Below are 26,862 nucleotides of genomic sequence, written 5' to 3'. Positions count from 1 at the left end.
TTCTAGAGTTTCATGATGATTTGTTGAAGTCTGGCTGGCTGAGAAGCCATGTCTAATCTTTTGGACTGAGGTTTCAACTTATCATCACAAGGGCTTGTTGATTTCTATCAATCTTGCTGTTGAACGTAATGATTTGCTAAAGCTTGGCTGGCCATTGGCCATGTGTAGTGTTTTGGACCGAAGCTTTCACTGAAAGCTTGGCTGGCTAGTAAGCCATGTCTAATTCCTGGACCGGAGTTTTAGACTAACATTGCATGATTCCTGGAATTCTCATTAAGAATTTTAAAGTCCTTTTTTTCTCTTTTTCCATATAATTTTTGAAAATCACAAAAAAATTTACAAAATCATAAAAACCAAAAATATTTTGTGTTTCTTGTTTGAGTCAAGTGTCAATTTTTAAGTTTGGTGTCAATTGCATGTCTTTATTTTTCTTGCATTTTTCGAATATATGCATTATGTTCTTCATTGATCTTCAAGTTGTTCTTGATGATTTCATTACTCTGATCTTTAATTTCTCTTGTTTTGTGTCTTTTGTTGTTTCTCATATGCATTCTCAAATTGTTAGAGTCCTTAGTATACAAACTTCTAAGTTTGGTGTCTTGTATGCATTGTTTATTTGATCTTAGTTGCATTCTTTTTTTTATTGTTTCTCATCATTAAAAATTCAAAAAAAAATTTTAAAATTGTGTCTTTTCAAGTCAATAACACAGAGAATTGAAGATTCAAAACATTCAACAAAGAAATTACACAAAAAAAGCTGGGCGTTCAAAACGCCCAGTAAAGAAGGAAAACTGGCGTTTAAACGCTAGCCAGGGTACCTGGCTGGGCGTACCCTGGCTGGCGTTTAAACGCCAAGAGGACACTAGAGGGAAGATTTTGTTTTTGATTCAAATCTTTTTCAAATTTTCATAATTTTTTAAAATCAAATCTTTTTCAAATAATATCTTTTCAATCATATCTTTTCAAAATCAATTTCTTTCTATTTTTTATTTATTACTATTTTCGAAAATCCTTGCATTTAATTCAAAATTTTCAAGTTGTTACTTGCCTATTAAGAAAGGATCAAACTTTAATTCTAGAATCATATCTTTTAATTTCTTGTTAATCAAGTAATCAACTTTAATTTAAAAAACTTTCTTCTTTTTAATTTGATTTTTTAATCATATTTTCTCAATCATATCTTTTCAATCACATCTTTTTCAAAATTAAGTTTTAATCATATCTTTTTTATTTCTAATTTCAAAATCTTTTTCAAAAATCACTTAATTTCTTTCCCAATCTTAGTTTTCGAAAATCGTCAATCAAATTTTCAATTTTTTTTAATTATTTCAAATTTTTTTACTTTAATTTCGAAAATTCTTCCCCTCTTCCCACATCCTTCTATTTATGGACTAACACTCCTCCTCAATGTACAATTCGAACTCTATCCCTCTTGATAAGTTCGAATTCTCTCTTATCTACCTTCTCCTTCTATTCTTCTCTACCTCTGACACCTCAAGGAATCTCTATACTGTGACATAGAGGATTCCATACTTTCTTCTTCTCTTTTCATATGAGCAGAAGCAAGGACAAAGGTATTCTTGTTGAAGCTGATCCTGAACCTGAAAGGACCTTGAAGAGAAAGCTAAGAGAAGCTAAAGTACAACTCTCTATAGAGGACCTAACAGAACTTTTCAAACAAGAAGAATACATGGCATCCGAAAACAACAACAATGTCAACAATGCAAGGAAGGTGCTTGGTGACTTTACTGCACCTACTCCTGACTTCTATGGGAGAAGCATCTCAATCCCTGCCATTGGAGCAAACAACTTTGAGCTTAAGCCTCAATTAGTTTCTCTAATGCAACAGAATTGTAAGTTTCATGGACTTCCATTGGAAGATCCTCATCAGTTCTTAGCTGAATTCTTACAAATCTATGACACTGTCAAGACCAATGGGGTTGATCCCGAGGTCTATAGACTTATGCTTTTTCCCTTTGCTGTAAGAGACAGAGCTAGAACATGGTTAGATTCACAACCTAAGGAAAGCCTGAACTCTTGGGAAAAGCTAGTCAATGCCTTCTTGGCAAAGTTCTTTCCACCTCAAAAATTGAGTAAGCTTATAGTGGAAGTCCAAACCTTCAGACAAAAGGAAGGTGAATCCCTCTATGAAGCTTGGAAAAGATACAAGCAATTGATCAGAAGGTGTCCTTCTGACATGCTTTCAGAATGGAGCATCATAGGTATTTTCTATGATGGTCTATCTGAACTGTCCAAGATGTCATTGGACAGCTCTGCTGGAGGATCTCTTCATCTGAAGAAGACGCCTGCAGAAGCTCAGGAAATCATTGAAATGATTGCAAATAACCAATTCATGTATACCTCTGAAAGGAATCCTGTAAATAATGGGACAAATCAGAAGAAAGGAGTTCTTGAAATTGATACTCTGAATGCCATATTGGCTCAGAACAAAATATTGACTCAACAAGTCAATATGATTTCTCAGAGTCTGTCTGGAATGCAAGCAGCAATAGGTAGTACTAAAGAAGCTTCATCTGAAGAAGAAGCTTATGATCCTGAGAACCCAGCAATGGAAGAGGTGAATTACATGGGAGAACCCTATGGAAGCACCTATAATCCTTCATGGAGAAATCATCCAAACCTCTCATGGAAGGATCAACAGAGGCCTCAACAAGGCTTCAACAACAATAATGGTGGAAGAAATAGGTTTAGCAATAGCAAGCCTTTCCCATCATCTTCTCAGCAACAGACAGAGAATTCTAAGCAGAGCCACTCTGACTTAGCAACTGTAGTCTCTGATCTAATTAAAACCACTCAAAGTTTCATGACTGAAACAAGGTCCTCCATTAGAAATTTAGAGGCACAAGTGGGTCAGCTGAGCAAGAAAATTACTGAACTCCCTCCTAGTACTCTTCCAAGCAATACAGAAGAGAATCCAAAAGGCGAGTGCAAGGCCATTAACATGACCCACACGGTCGAACCTGGAGAGGAGGAAGAGGCAGTGATCCCCACTGAGGAAGACCTCAATGGACGTCCACTGGCCTCCAAGGAATTCCCTAACGAGGAACCATGGGAATCTGAGGCTCACACTGAGACCATAGAGATTCTATTGAATTTACTTTTGCCATTCATGAGCTCTGATGAATACTCTTCCTCTGAAGAGGACGAAGATGTTACTGAAGAGCAAGTTGCTAAGTACCTTGGAGCAATCATGAAGCTAAATGCCAAGTTATTTGGTGATGAGACTTGGGAGGATGAATCCCCCTTGCTCACCAAAGAACTGGATAACTTGACTAGGCAGAGATTACTTCAAAAGAGACAAGATCCTGGAAAGTTCTCAATACCTTGTACCATAGGCACCATGACCTTTGAGAAGGCTATGTGTGACCTAGGGTCAAGCATAAACCTCATGCCTCTCTCTGTAATAGAAAAGCTAGGAATCCTTGAGGTACAGGCTGCAAGAATCTCACTAGAGATGACAGACAATTCAAGAAAACAGGCTTATGGACTTGTAGAGGATGTCTTGGTAAAGGTTGAAGGCCACTACATCCCTGCTAATTTCATAATCCTAGACACTGGGAGGTGTATGGATGAATCCATCATCCTTGGCAGACCCTTCCTAGCCACAGCAAAAGCTGTGATTGATGTTGACAGAGGAGAATTGGTCCTTCAAGTGAATGAGGACTCCCTTGTGTTTAAAGCTCAATGATCTCCCTCTGTAACCATGGAGAGGAAGCATGAAAAGCTTCTCTCAATGCAGAGTCAAACAAAACCCCCACATTCAAACTCTAAGTTTGGTGTTGGGAGGCCACAACCAAACTCTAAGTTTGGTGTTGAGAGGCCATCATCATGCTCTGAGTATCTGTGAGGCTCCATGAGAGCCCACTGTCAAGCTACTGACATTAAAGAAGCGCTTGTTGGGAGGCAACCCAATTTTACTTATCTATGTTAAATTTCTATTTTCCATTGTTATTTTATGTTTTCTATAAGTTGATGATCATGTGAAGTCACAAAAACAATTGAAAAAGCAAAAACAAACTGAAAAATAGAATGAAAAATAGCACACCCTGGAGGAGAAAGCTACTGGCGTTTAAACGCCAGTAAGAGCAGTAGAATGGGCGTTTAACGCCAAAATGGGCACCATACTGGCGTTTAACGCCAGAAAAGGGCAAGAAGCTGGCATTAAACGCCAAAAATGGGCAGCAACCTGGTGTTTAACGCCAGGATTGGTAGCAAAGGGCGTTTTGCACGCCTAATGGGTGCAGGGATGAGAAATCCTTGACACCTCAGGATCTGTGGACCCCACAGGATCCCCACCTACCTCACCATTTAAATTCAAACCACTTTCCCTCCTAAACCCACCCATACATGGCCGAACCTTATCCCCCTCTCCACTCCTATATAAACCCATCTTCACTCCTTCATTTTTCCACATCTTAAACACCACTTCTCCCCCTTGGCCGAAACACTAGCCCACCTCCATCTCCTCTATTTCTTCTTCTTCTACTCTCTTCTTTCTTCTTTTGCTCGAGGACGAGCAAACCTTCTAAGTTTGGTGTGGTAAAAGCTAAAGCTTTTTATTTTTCCATAACCATTTTATGGCAACAAAGGCCGGAGAAACCTCTAGAAAGAGGAAAGGGAAGGCAAAAGCTTTCATCTCCGAGTTATGGGAGATGGAGAGATTTATCTCAAAGGTGCATCAAAACCACTTCTATGAAATTGTGGCCAAGAAGAAAGTGATCCCCGAAGTCCCTTTCAAGCTCAAAAAGGGTGAATATCCGGAGATCCGACATGAGATTCGAAGAAGAGGTTGGGAAATTCTCACCAACCCCATTCAACAAGTCGGGATCTTAATGGTTCAATAGTTCTATGCCAATGCATGGATCACCAAGAACCATGATCAAAGTGTGAACCCAGACCCAAAGAATTGACTTACAATGGTTCGGGAGAAATACTTAGATTTCAGTCCGGAAAATGTAAGGTTGGCATTCAACTTGCCAATGATGCAAGGAGATGCACACCCCTACACTAGAATGGTCAACTTTGATCAAAGGTTGGACCAAGTTCTCATAGACATTTGTGAAGAGGGCACTCAATGGAAGAGAGATTCAAGAGGGAAGCCGGTTCAACTAAGAAAGCATGACCTCAAGCCTGTGGCTAGGGGATGGTTGGAGTTCATCCAACGCTCCATCATTCCCACTAGCAACCGGTCTGAAGTTACTATAGACTGGGCTATCATGATCCATAGCATCATGATTGGAGAGGAAGTAGAAGTTCATGAGGTTATATCCCTAGAACTTTACAAAGTGACGGACAAGTCCTCTACTTTGGCAAGGTTAGCCTTCCCTCATCTCATTTGTCACCTCTGCAATTCACCTGGAATTGACATAGAGGAAGACATCCTCATTAATGAGGACAAGCCCATCACTAAGAAAAGGATGGAGCAAACAAGAGATCCCACTCATGGACAAGAGCATGAGGAGATTCCTCATCATGAAATCCCTGAGATGCCTCAAGGGATGCATTTTCCTCCACAAAACTATTGGGAGAAAATCAACACCTCCCTAGGAAAATTAAGTTCCAACATGGGACAACTAAGGGTGGAGCACCAAGAGCATTCCATCCTCCTCCATGAAATTAGAGAAGATCAAAGAGTCATGAGAGAGGAGCAACAAAGGTAAGGAAGAGTCATTGAGGAGCTCAAGCACTCCATAAGATCTTCAAGAGGAAGAACTAGCCACCATCACTAAGGTAGACCCGTTCTTTAATTTCCTTGTTCTTTATTTTCTATTTTTTTCGAAAATTATGCTTTATGTTTATCTATGCTTGTGTCTTATTACATGATCATTAGTGTCTTAGTGTCTATGCCTTAAAGTTATGAATGTCCTATGAATCCATCACCTTTCTTAAATGAAAAATGTTTTTAATTGCAAAAAGAAAAAGAAGTACATGAATTTTGAATTTTAAAATAGTTTAATTATTTTGATGTGGTGACAATACTTTTTGTTTTCTGAATGAATGCTTGAACAGTGCATATTTTTGAATTTGTTGTTTATGAATGTTAAAATTGTTGGCTCTTGAAAGAATGATGGGAAAGGAGAAATGTTATTAATGATCTGAAAAATCATAAAAATGATTCTTGAAGCAAGAAAAAGCAGTGAATAGAAAAAAATGGCGAAAAAGAAAAGAAAGAAAAAAGAAAAAAAAAGAGAGAAGAAAAGCAAGCAGAAAAAGCCAATAGCCCTTTAAACCAAAAGGCAAGGGTAAAATAAAAAGGATCCAAGGCTTTGAGCATCAGTGAATAGGAGGGCCCACAGGAATAAAATCATGGCCTAAGCGGCTAAACCAAGCTGTCCCTAACCATGTGCTTGTGGTGTGAAGGTGTCAAGTAAAAACTTGAGACTGAGCGGTTAAAGTCATGGTCCAAAGAAAAAAGAGTGTGCTTAAAAGCTCTGGACACCTCTAATTGGGGACTCTAGCAAAGCTGAGTCACAATCTAAAAAGGTTCACCCAGTTATGTGTCTGTGGCATTTATGTATCCGGTGGTAATACTGGAAAACAAAATGCTTAGGGTCACGGCCAAGACTCATAAAGTAGTTGTGTTCAAGAATCAACATACTAAACTAGGAGAATCAATAACACTATCTGAATTCTGAGTTCCTATAGAAGCCAATCATTCTGAACTTCAAAGGATAAATTGAGATGCCAAAACTATTCAGAAGCAAAAAGCTAAAAGCCCCACTCATCTAATTAAGACTGATCTTCATAGATGTTTTTGGAATTCATTGTATATTCTATTCTTTTTATCCTATTTGATTTTCAGTTGCTTGGGGACAAGCAACAATTTAAGTTTGGTGTTGTGATGAGCAGATAATTTATACGCTTTTTGGCATTGTTTTTAGTATATTTTAGTTAGTTTTTATTATGTTTTTATTAGTTTTTAAATAAAAATCACATTTCTGGACTTTACTATGAGTTTTTGTATTTTTCTATGATTTTAGGTATTTTCTAGCTGAAATTGAGGGACCTGAGCAAAAATCTGATTCAGAGGCTGAAAAAGGACTACAGATGATGTTGGATTCTGACCTCCCTGCACTCGAAGTGGATTTTCTGGAGCTACAGAAGCCCAATTGGCGCGCTCTCAATAGCGTTAGATACAGGAAACCAAAACCATACCTTGGCCGATTTCCGTTCCACCCGGAACACTTTCAAATTCACTTTTCCTCAACTTCCAATGTCTCAATGCTTCACCAACAGATTTCCAAGTACAAGCTCCACTCCAAGGCTTGCCAAAACCACCAATCAAGCTCCAATATACATATATACAAAGCCTAAGCCACAATGTCACACCCAAACACAATAACACAATACCCAACACCTCAAACTAAACATTTTCACTAGGGTTTAAGAATATCACCATACCCAATGATGAAGGGAGCAAGAACAAGCCTTCTCCACAAGTTAATTTGAACCTACAACACAAGGAGCTCATAAATTTCAACATTTTTGCCCATGAAACTCGAAACTAAGGGCTGGAATTCGAAGAAGATATTGTGTCTTACCTCAAAAATAGTTGTATGGGTTTTGTAGAGCTCAACGCTGCGGTCGCGTGGCCGTAAACGGTGCGTCAATCGGAGCTCCGGATCGAAAGATATGATCAATTAAAGTTGGAGCAAGGGTTTGTGTTTTCCTCCCGCTTTCCCCTCTCAATCTCAGCGTGAATGTGTTCTTGAGGGAGGGAGAGGCTGAGCTTCATTAATTAAATGAAGCTTGGCTGGGCCATGGGCCTAACTTGGGTCCGGTTGGCCCGGTTTGGCCCAATCTTGGGCCGATTTCTTTAAAATTAGTGTCGAAATTCTCATTTTAAATTTCTCTATACCACATTAACCCATAAAGACCTCATTTCTCACTTTCTAGAAAAATTTCTAATTTGTGGGTTAATTATTTACTAATTAATCGGGTTTTATAATAACAATGATAAATGAGAATATAGAACACAATTAAACTTGAACTTACCAATATCCAAGATTCTGTCGGAGAGCAACACGGTCAGGAATTCTGCGAATGTTGTATTTCTTTACACCCTATATTATTGCATCTCTGCTTTTGAATCTGTGCCCAACCCGAAATTCCACACTACCATCTAAGTTGTAATCGTCTTTACCCGTGTTGAAAAATGAATTTTTCTCTTACATCGCGTCTAGACTGGGTACAGATAACAAGGCCAAAATTGGGTGTGGGGCAGGCAGAAGATACCGACGTGATGCCTTGACCTGGATCTCTAGTACAAACTCCTCCTCATCATCATCTTTAGAAGAACTGCTCTCGTTACTATCCGCAACATACTCCTCGTCGGAGTCCTCACCATCAACATCCATGTCTTCCACTGGACTAGCAACGTGTAGCGGTTTCGGTGTGAAAAAGGTGGGCCATCCTACACAAAGTTCGACTAGCCAGATCCACTGCCACCGACATCACCAACCTCCGCAGAAAGCTTCATCACTTGTTCTGCCATGATTCTCCCTTGGATGTCAAACATCAGGTACACATGCTCGTCGCCATAGAGCTAAAATAGACGAAACTGAAAAGCTCTATTTTCCATCGGTGCTGGCAACCTATACCCCACCCTTCCAATCTCATTTCTCCCGCTACCACTGACGCTACTCAATATTAGACTCTTCAACTCCGACAAAGAACTTATTCACTGGATACACAATATCATTATTTTTCATATGGCAATTGGGATACACACTTACAACTAGAGAACTAGTACTACTAGACATTTTGGTTTATTTTTCAAAAGAAAAAGGGTTTAGAACAAGAAGTGAAATGTCTGTAGAGAATACAAAGGGTTGCACATCCTTTTATAGCTGCTAAAAATTTGTCGTAACATATCTCTTTTACATTGTAAACGTCATAAATATTCACATATCTCGTTTACAGTGTAAACGAAATAAGAGTACACGTATCTTGTTTACACTATAAATAAAATATACACGTATTCCATTCCGTACCTTATCCTGTTTACAATATAAATGAGATAAAAGATAAGATGCATTTTGGTAAAGATGCTAGTAATTACATATTTTGGTAAATAAAATATTTATTTTACTTATTTAAAAAAATCGATTTTGGATGTTTTTCATCATAATTTGAATTGATGTTCCTTCCAAAAAAAATTAAAATTTTTTTGGATATTTTGATATTTTTTAAATAAATTTTAGAATTTTTAAAATAATTTTTGGAATTCTAAAATGAATTTTTTAAATAATTTTAGATATTTGTTATTATTTAATTTTAAATGCTTTTTATATTTTGGATGTCTTTTTTTAGAATTTGAATGTTTCTCATTATAATTTGAATTGATGTTCTCTCCAAAAAAAATATTTCAAAAAAAATTGCTAGTTGGCTACATCTTTTATTAGTTACCTAGTGAGATTGTTTGAATATATAACTAGTAAATATGTCCCGTATATTTTTGTCTCAAAAAATTTATTACGTTGAAATTTTTAAACTTTACAAAAATAAAATATATAAGTTCATAATTTAGTCAAAATCGTTATTTTTATTTAAATAAATATATATATCCTTAAAAGTATAATAAAAAAAATTTTGTGTGTGTTATCTTTATAAAATTTAAAAATTTAAATATAATAAAAAATTTTAAAAACGAAAATGTCTTATTCAAACTTTTTTATAGACCTACTTAAGTATATACGTAAAAATCGAAGATGAGCGGTGGAGTGAGTGGGGAAGAGACTTTGAGGGTGAAACACGGTGAGGCAGCCGATAAAGTCGGCGGAAGAGATAAGGGGGAGAGCGGGGGAGGGATTGCATCAGGGGAAAAGGAGGATCATATTTCGGGAGGGGTTTCTAAGTCTTTGAAGGTTTCTTTCAGGGACAAAGTTGTGGGTTCCAAGATTGCTAAAGCTTTTTCACTTGTTGAAACTTTATCGGGAGATAACATTGCGGTAGTTTCTGGGAAGCAAGGAGGTCTCTTGCCATCGAGTGTCACGTTTTCCCAAGAAGCTAAGAATTGCTTGGCAGAACCTTATAAGGATGATATAGTGATTAAGGTGCTAGGTAAACATTATAGCTACACTGCATTGTCTCATAAACTCCGAACGGTATGGAGGATTAAGGGAGGTTTTGATTTATTGGACGTGGGATTTGACTACTTTCTTGTGAAGTTTGATGTGGCTGAGGAGCGAGAAAAGGTTCTCTTAGGAGGTCCATGGATGATCGAGGGAAATTATGTGGCTGTGAAGCCATGGGATCAAGAGTTTAGATCAAGTGAAAACTGTTTTGGAGCAACTTTAGTGTGGATTAGAATTTCCGGATTACCAATTTGGTGCTACCAAGAAGATGCAATACTCCGTGTTGCGGCTGCAGTTGGCATTCCCGTTAAGGTTGATTTGGCAACAAAATTAGCTGAAAGAGGACGATATGCTCGAGCCTGTGTTCAGATAGATTTAGGATTGTCAGTGACTAAGAAGATTCTTGTTGAAGGTGTTGAATATGAGGTTGAATATGAAAGTCTTCACCTTATTTGTGGCTCCTGTCTCAAGTTTGGTCATGATATGAAGGTGTGCAAGACTGACAACAATGCAGGCGGACGAACTAATGCCAAGGTGATCTGCGATGTAGCAAAGCAGCCAGAAAGCTCAAATTCAAAAAATCCAGTACATGTGGAAAAGGCAAGTTTTCATTTTGGCAAGAATCTTGGAGATAAGACTGTAAATGTTACTGTCCCGGATTTGGTGGAGAGTGATTTGCATGCTGTTCATGTAGACCATGCACAACATGAGGATTTGGAAGGTTGGACTCAGGTGATTAGGAAAGGAAAGTATAAAATGGGTCAAAAGCCTTCTCATAGCGCCCATCAGGTCCAACCAAAAGCAAAGAAGACTCCTAACAAGGCTACCAATACTTGGACAAGGCCTAATCACCAACGTACAACACATGCTACTGGATCCAAAGTAAAATTAAGTAGGGGCATCAATATTGGAAAACCGGTTAGTGTGGCTTCTTCGGGGACCCGGCACAATGTTCATCATCAGCAGCAAGGTGAGACAACAAATAGCACTGTGCGAAAGCGTCCTCGCCCAAACTCTTTGCAGAATTCACCAGTAGATAAGGATGGAGCATCGACAGCGGGTATGGTGCAAGTTTCGACGGAGAAAATTGGGCTGCAACTTGAAAGTCCATTAAAGGCAGGATCGTCGAAGACAGAGACATCATGTTGAGTCTCGGGTTTATTATTGGAGCTCCCTTTTTGCTGTTTTTATGGAAAGTTTCAATATCATAGCCTAGAATGTGAGGGGTGCGTCTAACAAGATGGCCCGTGTGCATTGCAAAAATTTGGTGAGAATATATAAACCATCTTTCTTCTTTCTCTTTGAGACTCATACCATATTTAATAATTTGAAGAATTTTTGGGATAAGTTGGGTTTTCATTGTGTTGGTATTGAGGAAGCAGTAGGACACAGGGGTGGCATTTGGTTTCTATCTTCTATTGCTAATGCTTCTTGTGTGGTTATTGATCAATTTGACCAATGTATCACGGTGAAAGTGAGTGTGGGTAACTTAGTTTGGCTTTGTAGTGCAGTATATGGAAGTCCTCAATTCGAAAAAAGATGTATGCTTTGGGATCATTTGCGTTCTATTAATTCAGGCCATAATAGACCGTGGATGGCCGTTGGTGATTTTAATGAGATTGTGGCACCAGATGAGAGTACAGGTGCTTATTTTTCTTCTCACAGAGCTAGTCTATTAGCTACTACTCTAGATGACTGTGAGCTCTTTGATCTTAAAGTGACTGGTAGGAGATATACTTGGTATAGAGCAGTTCAGGCTGGTAGGGACTTGGTTAAAAGGTTGGATAGAGCTCTAGTTAATGAGGCGTGGATGACAATGTTTCCTGAGGGTTATTCTGAAATTCTTAGCAGGCTTCATTCTGATCATTGTCCTATTTTAGTTCGTTGTTATGGTAGCCCCAGAGTGAAAGGTTCTCGTCCTTTTAGGTTCCAAGCTGCGTGGGCAACACATCCTTCTTATAAACATGTTATTAGTAAGGCTTGGAATCAAGAGTTTGGAGGCGTTACTGAAAGGCTTAAGATGGTTCAACAGGCTTCTTTGGACTTCAACTCAAAGATTTTTGGAAATATTTTTGTGTGAAAAAATAAGCTGGAATATCAGATTGATCAGATTCAACGGCGTTTGGAGGTTACCGATGTGTTATCTCTGAGAATTAAAGAAGCTGAACTGAGGGAAGATTACAATAGGCTTTTATTGCAAGAGGAACTTTTTTTGTACCAGAAATCTAGAGAGCAGTGGGTCAAGTATGGGGATAGAAACACTAAATTCTTTTATTTTCAGACTTTGGTGCATAGAAACCATAATAGAGTACATGGATTATATGTTAGAGATGGGTCTTGGTCTACTGATCCAGATATTCTCCAGGAAGAAGCCCTCTCTTTTTACAAGAATCTCTTTGGTATAACGGAAGAGGTTGAGGTTGATTGTTTAGGGGATGTTCCGATGCCCACTCTAAGCACTGAGGCTTGTGCTAGGTTAATTGACCCTGTCTCTTTTGCGGAAGTCAAGTCAGCAGTATTCAGTATGAGCCCTTTTAAGGCTCCTGGTCCAGATGGCTTTCAAGCTTATTTTTTTAAAGAATATTGGGAGATGGTAGGCACTGAGATTTGGAATATTGTCCGGTGCGCTTTTTTGGGAGAGTTCTTAAATCCTAGCATCATGGAAACTCTGATTGTGCTTATTCCTAAAATTGATAACCCTACCTTTATGAAGGATTTCAGGCCTATTAGCTTGTGTAATGTTGTTTATAAAATTATCACCAAAGTATTGACTAACCGACTTCGGCCTTTTCTTCCAGATATTGTTAGTCCTTTACAAGGAGGTTTTATTCCGAGTCGTGGTGCTCCTGATAATATTATTGTGGCCCAAGAAATGCTGAATTTCATGAAGCACACAAAATCCAAGAAAGGTACTCTTGCTTTTAAAATTGATCTTGAAAAAGATTATGATAGGATGGATTGGAGGTTTTTGGAGAGTACTCTCATTGCTTTTGGTTTTCCTATCATCACTGTTAATTTGATTATGAATTGTGTCCGTGCATCATCTCTTTCTATTATGTGGAATGGGAATAGATTGGATAGTTTTGCTCCTAGAAGGGGGCTTAGACAGGGCGATCCAATGTCTCCTTACTTATTTGTGCTTTGTATGGAAAGACTTGCTAGCTATATATCTCATAAGGTGGTCGAGGGTGTGTGGAAACCAGTTTCTGTCACTAGGGGTGGCCCAAAATTTTCTCATTTGATGTTTGCAGATGATCTCTTACTCTTCTGTCAGGCTACAAAGAGTCAGGTCCAAATGGTCATGCATTCTCTTAACATTTTTTGCAAGGCATCTAGCATGAAAGTGAATCTTGAAAAGTCTAAAGCTTTTTGTTCTAAAAATATGACTGTTCGTAGAAGAGATATTTTTACTAGTATTTCTTCAATACGTTTTGCTTTGGACTTAGGAAGATATCTTGGAGTTAACCTTAATCATTCCCGTACCAGTAGGGCTTCTTTTTATTCGGTGATTGAAAAAGTGAGGGGAAGATTAGCTAATTAGAAACAAAGGCTTCTAAATAAAGCAGGGAGACTTTACCTGATCAATTCTGTTGCAGCATCCATTCCTGTCTATCATATGCAGGTATCTTTTTTTCCAAATTGGGTTTGCGATAAATTGTCTTCTATGATGAGACAGTTCCTTTGGAAGGGTCAAGTTGATGGTAGAGGTCTTTCCCTTGTTAATTGGAGGACCGTGATCACTCCAAAAAAATTTGGCGGCCTGGGTGTTAGAGATCCTGCGTGTGTTAATATATCTTTACTTGGTAAATTGGTGTGGCAACTTTTTCATTGTCAGGACAAGCCTTGGGTTGCTCTATTGAGGGCGAAGTATCTGAGGAATGAGGGAGTTTTAGATGGCCCTGACCCTTGCAATGCTTCTCATGTTTGGAAGAGTATCTCAAAGGCTTTTGGTGCTCTTAAGGATGCCTTCTCTTGGTGCGTTGGGTCACTTGATCAATCTTTTTTGTTTGACAATTGGAGTATTGAGGGCCCAATTGCTCAAAATGTCCCTTTTGTACATATATCTGACTCTGATTTAACTATTAGAGACGTTTGGAAAGATGGTCAATGGAATCTCCATGATATTTTCTCTATCATTCCAGAAGATGTCAAATAGCGTTTGAATGCTTATAATCCGGATTTGAATGCTGGAGAAAGTTCGGGTTGGTCGTGGGGTGTGACATCTTCTAGACTCTACTCAGCTAGGAGTGGGTACAGTTGGCTAGCCAAAAGAAAGTTTGACTAGAATGAGCATGATAATTGGTTGTGGGTATGGCGACTACATATTCCTGAGAAGTACAAGTTCTTGATTTGGCTCAGTCTTCATAATGCTATTCCTACGGCAGAGTTTCGTTTGGGTCGTGGTTTAGCTTTATCTAGCACCTGTCATCGGTGTCAGAATAGTTCTGAATCCATTCTTCATTGTCTTCGGGAGTGCCCTAGTGCCAAGGAGGTCTGGAACCTTTTAGGCCTGTATTCAGATAACTCGAATTTACATGATTGGCTCTACAGAGGTGCAAGGAGTGGAGATGTTTTTCTTTTCTTTTCAACCATCTGGTGGATTTGGAGAAGCAGGAATCATGACTTATTTAATATAGATGATTCATGGAGTGCTAGTAAAGTGGTGAGTTTGATCCGTAGTTCAGTAAGGGAGTTTCACACTATTTTTGCTATGCATCAATCTCTGTCTCCTCCTTCACTTTGTTTGCATTGGGTTCCACCTCCAGTTCATTCTGTTAAATTGAATTGTGATGCTAGTTGGTTTGCTCCTTCTGGCTATGCTGGTTTTGGTTGTATCATTCGTAATCCTGATGGATGTTGGTTGAAAGGTTGCACTGGGAAAGTCGAAGTGTGCAGTGTTCTTTTTGCTGAATTGTATGCAATTTGGAGAGGTTTACTTCTTGCTTGGGAGAGTGGATTTCGTGAGGTTATCTATGAAACAGACTGCTTAGAAGCTCTTTTCTTGGTAAACCAAAGAATGCTTGGTAAGGATATTCCGGAATGGGATTTGGCAAAGCATATACAGGAGGTTATGAATGAGAATTGGAGAGTCTCTAATAGTGTTGCAGATTGTATGGCTAAAGCAGCTGCTTCTGTCGCAGACATTCACTCGAATTGGAGCCAACCTTAGAGTGAGTTTCAACATCTAATAGATTTAGATATGACCCTAGCCAATTAATTTGGTTGTCTCTTTTTTTTTTTTCTTTCTTTTCTATTTAGTCACCAAAAAACTTAAGTATAGACGTACTCTAGTTTTAATTATGATTATCGGTATAGATTATCATAGAAGAAATTTTGAGGATAATATGTATGTAAAATGATAAAAATAGGTTAGACCATGCTCTTGTCTTAAAAGGCTTGGCCTATGACCTAAAACATGCTATATTTTTTTAGCCTAAGGCTAATTTATTCAAAAACTTAGCCTGGTTTCAGACCTATAAATCTATTATATCAATTTAAAATTCTGACGGAAAAAAATAAAAAAAAATTAAAATTTAAAGTTTTAAACCCCTTATCTTTCATTTTTAAAAAATTTTGAGGATAATATGTATGTAAAATGATAAAAATAGGTTAGACCATGCTCTTGTTTTAAAAGGCTTGGCCTATGACCTAAAACATGCTATATTTTTTTAGCCTAAGGCTAATTTATTCAAAAACTTAGCCTGGTTTCAGACCTATAAATCTATTATATCAATTTAAAATTCTGACGGAAAAAAAATAAAAAAAAAATTAAAATTTAAAGTTTTAAACCCCTTATCTTTCATTTTTAAAAAGAAAAAATTACAAATTACAATATGATACTTTACTCGCATTTAAAATAAGATTCACGAATCTTCCATACCCCATAATATAATAATAATCAATTCATCATCAGATATGCAAATAAATTAAATTGAAGGAAAAAATATTTAACAAAAGCTAAAATTTAATTCTCAAACTTCATCTCCAATATATATAGTAGACAGGGACGGACCCACATTCATCCTTGAGGGGGCATTTGCCCCCACAAATTTTTTTAAAAAAATTAATACTTATATATATATATATATATATATATATATATATATATATATATATATATATATATATTGTTAAATTTAACATATAATAATAATTATATTGTTAAATTTGATTTAATATAAAAAATAAGTAAACTAAAAAAATAGTGATAATTAATTTTATTATATTAGTTAATTAATTAATAATTAAATTAAAACTTAGTTTTTTATTTAAAGACAACTTAAATTATTAATAATTTTTAAAAATAATTTAAGATAAAAAAAAACATAATATCTATATGTTAATATACTGTAATTATTTTAGTTAAAAAATTTATTTATACCATAAAAAATATAATAAATAGAATTGACAATTAAATATAAGATAATAAAAACTAAACTAATTGTTTAAGAACATATATAAAAGAATAATATTTAATTATGTTAAAAATAAAAAAGGTTATTATAAATTATTTTTTTGTTATTTTAAATATTATACTGTGTGTATGAAATTATATTTTTTATTATTTTAAATATTATAATAAATAATTATGTATATATATTTAGTTTTTATTAATATGTATAGATAGTTTTAATTTAAAATAAGTATTGGGATTCGAATTCCGTCTCGTATGTGTAGCAATTCATTGCCAGCCAATTGCAGACCTTTAAATGGAACTCAAATTCACGACGAATTAATCTTTAACTTGCTAGATATTGTAGGAAGCCGAAAAAAAATCTATACTTAAATTTTATTATATTTTTGCCCCCACTACTAAATTTTTCTGGGTCCGTCACTGATGGTAGATAAGTTTAATAACATCCTCAACTATGTTGTAAAGTGATGCAGCTTATTATGAAGAGATAATTGTAGCTTTAACAAGCATTGATTAACAATAAGAGTAAGATGACTATCAATGGTAGTTTATTGATGAGATAGATAAGGAGGAGGGATCTTGTATGTGTGTAAGAAGGATGAGACCATAAAATGGAAAAATGGAGGATAAGAAAATGAACATATGGATTACTTACTTTATTTATATTATTAGTGTATTAAAACTTAAACGGAAAGTAAGTTTGAGACTGCAAACATGATATTTCACTAAGAAATCTTATATGTAACTAGGTTTGACAGTAGTATCCGAATTTACAAGTACTCATCCTACCTTATCCAGTCATTGCGGGTAATAACCCAATTCGGAGTATGGTGCAAGTTTTCTTTGGGCAGCACGGGATCAAGTTTGGAATAAATTCGTCTCGGAGTATATATTATATAATAATAATATAATATAAATTATATAAAAATTAATAAATTTTATATTTTTATTTTAATTTAAGTATAAATATATAAATTTTAAATTATTATTTAATTATTATAGAGATAGATAAAGATGGAATAGATATCAGAAAAATAAATTAGAATACAATAGTTTAAAATTTACGAATAGAAGTGGGAGATAGTATTTAAATTGAGAAAGGACAAAATGGGATCGAATAAGACAAAAATTCGATCCTATCTGTCGTCCGGTGCTACGTCTATATATAACTTTTGTATATAAAACTGTGAAAATGATACTGAATAATTATTTTAATCGCAGTGAAATTTATTTCTACTTTTACAATGATTTAAAATTTCTTCCAGTTTTTATTTTTTATTTTTATCCAATTTTAGGGTTTTTCTACGTTAAATATGGTTATATAAGTTACTATTTGCATAATAGCTTTCTATAATATTATTACAGTTAATAATTAAATTTATTTTTAAAAAATCACTCATTCTTTAAATTAAATTAGTTTTTAAATAATTTTTTAGTCATATTAATTTTTAAAAGATAAAATATAAGTCAAATTAGTCCGTCCGTTAATTAGATGATGACGTGTCACGTTAAGCGCCACGTAGAATGATGATGTATCATGTTAAATGCCACGTGTCACTAGATGATTGATTGACGTATCAAGTCAATTAACACGTGGCGTGGTAGGTGTCACTACCTAACACATCAACCAATTATTTGGTGACACGTGACACTTAACATGAGACGTCATAATGCCACGTAGCACTTAACGTGATACGTCATCATCTAACTAATAAAAAGACCAATTTGACTTACATTTTATCTTTCAATGACTAATATGACTAAAAAAATTATTTGAGAACTAATTTAAAGAATGGTGTTTGCTACGGTACGATAATAAATTCATACGTACCGATACGTTTAAAATATGGACAAATAACAATAAGACATGTGGTATTTATTTTCCACGTCAGCATTTAATTTTTTCTTTTTTAAATATATAGTATATCACCACTTTTACTAAAACACCATTTTAATTAAATAAAAATAAAAACATTTATTTATTTAATTTTATAAAAAGACTTAAACATCATTTCTTTATTTGATTAGACAAAAATACCCTTTTAAATTAATCAAATTTTAAAATTCAATTAATCCTAATTTTATAGTTTCAAATAATTGAAACAACAAAACAAAAAACATATTAAAAAAATAAAAAATTAAAATTATTCTTCATCTGTGTTAAACATATTAAAAAAATAAAAAACTAAAATTATTCTTTATCTGGGTTCAAAAACCTTCTCGTTCACGCCTCTGAAAATTTAAGTCTTCTTCATCTTCTTCTCTCCTCTTTCTCTCCTCTCTCTCTCTGCTACTCGATCTCTCTCATCTGTCGCACTGTGCGTCGCACACAAGACGCCATTGTTTTGATGGGATGCCCTAGCCAATTACCCAAGCGACCGCGTGCTGTTGTGCTGTGCCCTACGACGGAGTTGTGTGAGCAAGTTTTTTCTTTTTACTTTCTTTTTTTGGTCATTTTGTAGAACACTTGAAAACTCTCTTATGTTGAGTTACATGAACTAATATCAAATGGGATTTCTTTAAGTTTTTCGAGTTACGAAATCAATTAGTCATCATGCACGGTTCAAGTGCACAATGGTAAGTGGTGGTGGCTGTATTAGGCCTCAAGAGGATTCACTTAATAACCCCATTGATATGGTAGTTGGTACCCCTGGAAGGATTCTTCAACATATTGAGGAGGGCATCCTAGTGTATGGCGACATCAAATACTTGGTGAGTAATCCACAATCGACTAATTCCAATATGCAATAATTTGCTACAATAATGAATTGGTACAATAATTAATATATTTGTTCTGCAGGTCTTGGATGAGGCAGATACAATGTTTGATCATGGCTTTGGTCCTGATATACGCAAATTTCTGGCCCCATTGAAACATCGTGCATCAAAGTCTGATGGCCTAGGTTTTCTGACCGTCTTGGTAACCGCAACAATGACAAAGGTATGCTGATCTGTGCCACAATCTACTAAGTAAATTTAAGGGAATAAAATTCTCACGAAGTGGTAGTGTTTTATTTCTTTCTTTTATAATTGCATCACTATAATCTCTTCAATCTTCCTTCTATCATGTGAAGATATAATATTTCCTATTACAATAATATAACTATATAATTCAACACATGCTTGTGTTCAATTGTAATTTCTGGCTTTTCAGAATATACTACAAATGTACAATAAATAAAGTGCATTTATATGAATCTGGAAACAAAATATGATGTAATGATCTTTGTAAGGGGACAGTATAGTGGTTATGTTTTAGAATGTTGCTCACTCACCTTCCATTTGTTTACCCTTGGTTGAAATCGTTCTATAGCTAGAAGTTAAGAATAAGTCATCAATTTGACTTTTTTTTTAAGTCTTGCAGGCTGTGCAAAAGCTAATTGATGAGGAGTTTCAGGGCATTGTACATCTGCGAATATCAACATTGCATAAAAAGATTTCTTCTGCTCGTCACGATTTTATTAAACTTTCAGGTTCTGAGAACAAGCTGGAAGCATTACTTCAGGTATCCTGCATTTTTCCACCAGTCTCATCACGCCAAACACATTGATATTTATGGTTTATTTTGGGAATCACTGTAGCTGAAGTAGCACAAATTGACTTTCTATTCATGTTAGGTAGTGGAATAATTGTCGTTTGTTGCTGGTGTTAGTTAGGAGTTAGGAGTTAGTAGATATTGGCATATTGGTGCTGTGCTAGCAATAAAAATACAACCTCTTTCTCCCTTTCATTTTTTAGCAAGTAAATATCACTACATTTTGTAATCTTTGTTTTCCGATCATGTGATGGCAGGTACTTGTGCCAAGCCGAGCAAAAGGCAACAAGGTGATGGTTTTTTGCAATACTTTGGACTCTAACCGTGCGGTGGATCACTACCTTGTTGAAAATATGATTCCTACTATCATCTACCATTGGAAAGTACCAGCAGAGCAAAGGGGAAGTACCAGCAGAGCAAAAGTGAAGTACAAACAAACACCCTCCCCCCCCCCCAAAAAAACACCCACACACACAAAATTTATGTTAAGCTACCTGGAAATAGGCATATTGTCAATTGTTGAAACTGTAGGGATTGGTTGAAAAATATATTGTTGAGAGGGAATAATATTAAATATATTGTATTAATGAGAATTCAAATAGTTGTGTTGATAAAATAGTCTTCATATCTTGGCAACAGTGAGATCTCCCATTTCCTGCTCTTCCATATTCCCATTTACTTATTTGCATCATCAATTTTTTTTTTTGCTTACAGGGTTGAAAACCTCAATAAATTTAAGAATGACATTGATGATCGTCCAACATTAGTTTGCACAGACTTGGCCGCTAGGGGTCTGGACTTGGATGTAGACCATGTTGTTAAGTTTGACTTCCCCTTGAACTCTGTGAGTATCATAGCCATGGTTCTATAATTTGGGTCTGAGTACCTTGCACTCTTTTTTACTTCTTTTCTTGATATTACTTAGTTTCTCACCTTTACTTTTCCTTTCAATTTTTAGATCGATTACTTTCATTGGACTGGTAGAACTGCTTGTATGGGTGAAAAGGGTAAAATCTTATCATGTACTTCTCAGTATAGCCAAATTCTTATATTTTATTTTGTTAGAACAATAGCCCTAAACACTTAAGCACATACCCTTTAAAATCATTGAAGAATAAATACTCTTTTTTTATTTTAGTGAAAGTAACCAGTTTGGTTACAAAGAAGGACTTGATCTTGGCCACTAGAATAGAGGAGGCAATGAGGAAGAATGAGAGTTTGGAGGCTATCACGAAAGGAGTACGAAGGGATATCGCCAGGACCCAAGTTAATGGGCAGAGTGGGAAGGACAGAAAATTAGTTAAAGTTTCTAAAGTTAAGAACAATCCTGGTGGACGTGCCAGTTTAGGGAATAAAGGATCGGATTTGAAATCCGGAAAAGGATCATCATCAAAAAAATCTATGAAGAAATGGATTAAGGTTTCAAATTCTGTAAAATCCTCCAATGCAAATAGCTCGAGAAAAGCTTCTTCAGGGTATAAGCAAACAAGTAAAAGGACCAGTGCCACCAAATCGACAAATTCTAAACTCAGTACTATAACTAGTTGAACTTCATTCTAGCATTCCACGGCCTATGAATATGTCATTGCTGCTAAAGCCGAAAGAAGACCTTAAGTGACTCTGTAAAAAATCGGGGTACATAGAATACAAAAATTGGGGTATGTGAAGTATATGGTTCAAGTATGAATAATATAAGAGTTGGTTATCAATAGCATTAATGTTAACATCTCGTGTCTTTCTTTTTCTCGCTACATTGAAGTGATCTGGATGATTCTCGCTTACCCATATCAAATACTCAAGCATATATGTAATACAATTAGAATTATAATGTGAATATAATTTGCTAATGATATGCTGAAAAGTGTTTTTATATATGGAATAAAATTTTGTTTGTTTATTCTTTATTATTGAAAAATATCTTTCAAAAAGATTTTATTGTTTTATATATATATCATATAATATAATTATAAAGAATGTGTATCTATGATTGTAATTTAAAAAGATTTACTATTTAAAGTGGATATTATTTTTATTTACAAATTATTTAAAATAGATATTATTATTCAAATTTATTATTTTAAATTGATATTATAATGTACATGATAATATAATGTGAAAAGCTTTGCGTATTAATACATAATATTTATTAATAAATATTTAATTTTTTTTAAAAGACCATAACATTACCAAAATATGTTAATTTTAATTTTACTATTCTATGTGATAATAAATACGTAATATTTAATAATAAATATATAATATTTTTAAAATTATATATTATTATAAATTTATTATTTTTATGTCGAAATTATTCATAATAGATATTATTATTTAAATTTATTATACAACGTGACAATAAATATGTAATATTTTTAAGTTACTGAAAATTTATTTTGTTTATTAAAACATGATTTAAAATAGATATTATTATTTTAGCTTATTTTAACTTATAACTCTACGTAATACTAGCATTTAAATTTGTAATATTGATTTAGATATAATATTGATTTTGACGGAATATATGATTTACTTATAAATAATATAATTGATGTGATTTATGTTGATTATAAACTAATTAGATTGCCAATAATTAGAATGAATTTGCATTTAATATAGATTTAGCGTAAATTGATATATAATAACAACTCTATTTTATTATTGTTATGTATTTTTATTCTCAAACACATAACACTACAAGTTAATTACAATGGTAAAAATGCGAAGAAATAATCGAGCTACTTCTGTTGAGGTAAGTTCTATTCCTAACATGAAGATCTGTCAAGAACCAACTCTTTATTATATCTCCATTTACTAATTAAACCTGATGATGTTCACATTGAATAACACAGCCTATGGCCTTGCCTTGTTCTTTCTCCTGAGAAGAACAAACAGCACATCAAGTTTTAGTTTATCTGTGTCCATGATGTCTGGAAATTCTTTAATTTTCTCGGCAAAGCGTTTGAAAAGCTCATCAACTATTTCTACTCCAAAGTGTTTCTCAATCATCCCTTGCAGCGCAGCTCTGAACCATGAAACAAATATTTGCACAGTTGGCAATGACACCATGTTCTTGAATTCCAATATTTCCATCCACTCAATGCTGAAACATTCATCACATCCTCTAAGAATTTCCTTCACAGCCTTAGCAGAAGGGTATATCAAAGGCACATTGAATGAATCCACTTTTTCTTCACTAATCACTCCCTGCATTAATGATAATTAATCAATTAATTTGTTTCACTCTTCAAGATATGTAACAAAAGGTTTACTAATTCTTCTTACCACTTTGGCCATATCCACAAGGCAAGTCCCAATGAGTTCAAAAACTTTAGCAAGGTCTACATCTGAATCAAGAAGAACATTAGACACAGGAAATTGAAATAACATTAGCCCATTTTCCACAAGTTCTTGAGCTCTAGCATGGAGGAAATTCCCCATGTCTTAATTATCATAATCATTAACAATGGAGTAATTCACAGTAAAAATAGTAAGATTTACAGATTAATTAACACTTATTCAACAATTATTCAACCCATAACAAGTTCGCAAATTAACTAACAATAATTATTCAATAATTGTTATAAAAAAATTACCTAGAAGCTAGAAGCCCTAGAACAGAGCAGAGCAGATCTTGAGCAAGAGGGGGACAAGGACACGACCGAAGGGATGACAGGTGGAACAGAGATAGCGCCGGCGACGATGGAATAGAGCTGCTCGACGGATATATCATTTGAACAGGGAAACTATATATCAATTGAAATATATCAGTTGAACTGTACTCTTGAAGACTCTGACCGAGAGCAGGATCATTGTTAAGAATGGAGAATGCCACTAGAGGGAGGCCACCAATAACCATATGCTGCAACAAATATGGCAGGGTAAAAATTTGAGCTATGCTTCCACCTAAACAATGCTGCCATCTGCTAAATAGCTTCTTCCTATCACTTGCCCAATCCTCTTTTCTTAGACAGGTATAGTTTTCTTTTAGATAAAATAATCAATAAGATACAAGCCTAAGATCTATATGATACATTTTCACTAGTTATAGAGAGTTTAGAGACAATTATCTTTATTATATATGATGATCCATAACACAAACTCCAACACATCCAAGGTCATATAGTTAAGCAAAAGTTGCCATCTTGTATTACCAAAAAAGTATTACATTTTGTCTGATCATTCCTAGATTGAAAGAACAATACTAACCAAGCAATTTAGTTTCATAGTATCCAAATGTGGTAACCAACATGAAATCAACAAGCATTAGATTCTATAAATAGATTTGGAGCCTACCCATCCAGTTGCCATGACAGGATCAGAGTACTTGGAGACCCATCGAACCATAACTGTGCCAACTGCCATACTCTGGGCTGCAAGAAGCATCCACCACTCCCCACTTTCTCATAGTGAGAAATTGCTTTCATCAAATGACAGCATCGGTAACTGCAACAAACACAGTGATCCTTCACTACCAAACAAACATATAGAAGGTAACTCATAGGTAGTTGTACCTTTTGGGCTGGTAACTATTGCACCCTTCATATATTTATAAAACGGGTAATTTCAGGTTGTGTTTAATGAGTAGGATAAGTAATTTAGTGCCTTAGGTATAAATGCAGACTCGAAGTTTACCTCGAGTAATACAAGCCCAACTACACCAAGGACTAGACCAGCAGCACCAACAATCCCAATGGATTCACCAAATAACAAAGCTGCAAGCACAGCTACTGTCAAAGGTTGTGAATCAATTATAACCTGCAGTAAAAAGCACCGATACTTATTTAACGTAATGTGATTAGTTGAAGTGCAGTTACACTAATAATAACAATAATAGTAGTCATAAATAAGAGATTAACTGCAAACATACGCTGCCCAAACCAGCCGAAGTCCTCTGCAACCCTTCTGCAAGAAAACCCTGTTTACATTAACATCACACCAATCAATTAGCATTGCTTTCAATAGGGCTGCACATGAATCGGATAATATCTGCATATCCGCGGTAATTATCCGCATCCGATCCGAATTTTGTGGATATTATCCGATCCGCAGAGCCATCGGATCGGATCCGCACTATGGTCGGATCGGATTGCAGATTTGGTAGTGATATCCACGGATCCGATCCGCAAATTCGCATATCCGCACATCACATATAAATAGCATAGTTTAAGAAAATAAACCCTAATGTGATATGAATTTTAGTGTGTTATTTATGAATTTTATGATATTTTGTTTTTAATTTTTTATGTTGTACTTCAACTTAGAATAATTAAACTTAAATCTTGTGTTATTATTTTGTTTTTGTTATTCAAAAGAACTATTATTGATAATATTTTAGGAGTAAATAGGCTTAAACAGATAAAAAATGAATTTTTTGAATTTTTTTTATAAAAATAGTCAAATAGAATCTTAAAATAGTTTTTTTTTGCGGATCGGATCAGATCGGATCCGGCCTAAAAAATGCAGATATCGTATCCGATCCGATCCGATCCGTGTGCAGCCCTAGCTTTCAATTCCCCTTCATTCTAAACAAACAAACTAACGAAGTAACAAATATACTGCCATGGAAAATTTCATAACTTTTGAGAGCATAAGATATGAACAGACCTGAAAGCAAGCTGCATCAACTAATGCAAAGAGAGAGATTGAGAGCCAGGCATTGAGTCCCGAAGGGAATGGTCTTCCCCTTGAAGCAGCGAACCCGATGAGGAGGAACCCGGCAGGTATTAGCCGGAACGCCGACACAAAGAACGGGCCTGTCCTTGGAATCACCTCCTTCATAGCCACCATTGCAGTTCCCCAGAAGAAGAACGGTGATACCGGCACTGTCAATTCCCAAAGCCCTTCTGCAAGGCACTTCAATGATTCACCTTCTTCAATCCACACACAAGATAACTTTAGTTAAACGGGTTTCTTTTATTGCTGACCGTTATTAGTTAGTAGTGTGGTCCGTTACTGACAGTTACAGACTTACAGTTAGTTATTAGTTAGTTAGGGAAATTGTTACTAGTTCATTTTGGTTACAGACTGATACCTTGTTCCTTATTGTTCTCCGAAGATAACGATACAGTGCCGTTTTGTCCCTGTTCTTCATTGGCAAAGGGTGCAACGCACTCGACGTCTTGGCCGGTGCCGATGCAATCTACGATGGAAGAAGGAGGGGGATCTTGGAAGTCGAACTGTTGTTGTTCAGTGCCGGTGGGAGTGCAGGAGACGGTGAATGGAACCGAGCTGCGCGACGGTGCTTTCAAAGCTGAAACAGTAGCTGCACGATGGTGGAACAGAGCGCGATACCGACGGTGGCTTCAAAGCTCGTTTCGGCGACGGCGGCGGGAGATGGACGGAGGTGAGGGAGTGAGATCGATGACGGAGAGAGGAAGGAGGAGCTCGAGGGTGATGGGAGGGATGGGTTCGCGTTTAGCCGTTGTGTGGAGCTAAGGTTGCTGGGTTGGGTAATTGGCTAGGGCATCCCAGCAAAACGATGGCGTCTTGCGTGCGACGCAGAGACAGATGAGAGAGATCGAGGAGCAGAGAGACAGAGAGAGGATAGGAAGAGGAGAGAAGAAGATGAAGAAGACTGAAACTTTCAGAGGCGTGAACGAGAAGGTTTCTGAATTCAGATGAAGAACAATTTTGATTTTTTATTTTTTTAATATGTTTAACACGGATGAAAAATAATTTTGATTTTTTGTTTTTTTAATATATTTTTGTTTTGTTGTTTCAATTATTTGAGACTATAAAATTAGAATTAATTGAATTCTAAAATTTGATTAATTTAAAAGGATATTTTTGTCTAATCAAATAAAGGAAGGATGTTT

At 35.6% G+C, this 26,862-nt stretch overlaps 3 protein-coding genes and 1 pseudogene across 4 annotated transcripts; 2 read left to right on the top strand and 2 right to left on the bottom strand.

Annotated features, from left to right (window-relative positions):
* Positions 1-11,337: 11,337 nt before the first annotated feature.
* LOC148550752 (uncharacterized) lies at positions 11,338-15,267 on the top strand. Its single transcript, XM_088494610.1, has 6 exons — positions 11,338-11,581; positions 11,675-12,120; positions 12,199-12,690; positions 13,720-14,072; positions 14,457-14,609; positions 14,895-15,267. The coding sequence occupies exons 1-6, from the start codon at positions 11,338-11,340 to the stop codon at positions 15,265-15,267; spliced, it is 2,061 nt and encodes a 686-aa protein (XP_088350736.1).
* A 3,471-nt stretch (positions 15,268-18,738) lies between these two features.
* Positions 18,739-21,919, top strand: LOC107609551 (DEAD-box ATP-dependent RNA helicase 39-like). The gene is made up of 7 exons (XM_016311551.3): positions 18,739-19,224; positions 19,313-19,453; positions 19,877-20,017; positions 20,305-20,474; positions 20,762-20,891; positions 21,006-21,054; positions 21,186-21,919. The coding sequence occupies exons 1-7, from the start codon at positions 19,087-19,089 to the stop codon at positions 21,593-21,595; spliced, it is 1,179 nt and encodes a 392-aa protein (XP_016167037.1). The 5' UTR covers positions 18,739-19,086; the 3' UTR covers positions 21,596-21,919.
* Positions 21,920-22,897: 978 nt separating this feature from the next.
* Positions 22,898-23,341, bottom strand: LOC107606927 (putative S-adenosylmethionine-dependent methyltransferase At5g38780). The gene is made up of 2 exons (XM_016308929.3): positions 23,330-23,341; positions 22,898-23,251 (listed from the first exon to the last, which is right to left on the bottom strand). The coding sequence occupies exons 1-2, from the start codon at positions 23,339-23,341 to the stop codon at positions 22,898-22,900; spliced, it is 366 nt and encodes a 121-aa protein (XP_016164415.2).
* LOC148550751 (WAT1-related protein At3g02690, chloroplastic-like) lies at positions 23,333-26,346 on the bottom strand (annotated as a pseudogene). The gene is made up of 7 exons (XR_015892251.1): positions 26,079-26,346; positions 25,652-25,890; positions 24,915-24,962; positions 24,680-24,802; positions 24,341-24,490; positions 23,641-23,906; positions 23,333-23,391 (listed from the first exon to the last, which is right to left on the bottom strand). The product of XR_015892251.1 is annotated as a WAT1-related protein At3g02690, chloroplastic-like (transcript).
* Between the last annotated feature and the right edge of the window lie 516 nt (positions 26,347-26,862).

The sequence above is a fragment of the Arachis ipaensis genome, chromosome B7 (assembly GCF_059453495.1).
Source record: "Arachis ipaensis isolate K30076 ecotype BB chromosome B7, ASM5945349v1, whole genome shotgun sequence".
Lineage (NCBI taxonomy): Eukaryota > Viridiplantae > Streptophyta > Magnoliopsida > Fabales > Fabaceae > Arachis > Arachis ipaensis.
This window is presented reverse-complemented; position numbering and strand designations above follow the sequence as displayed.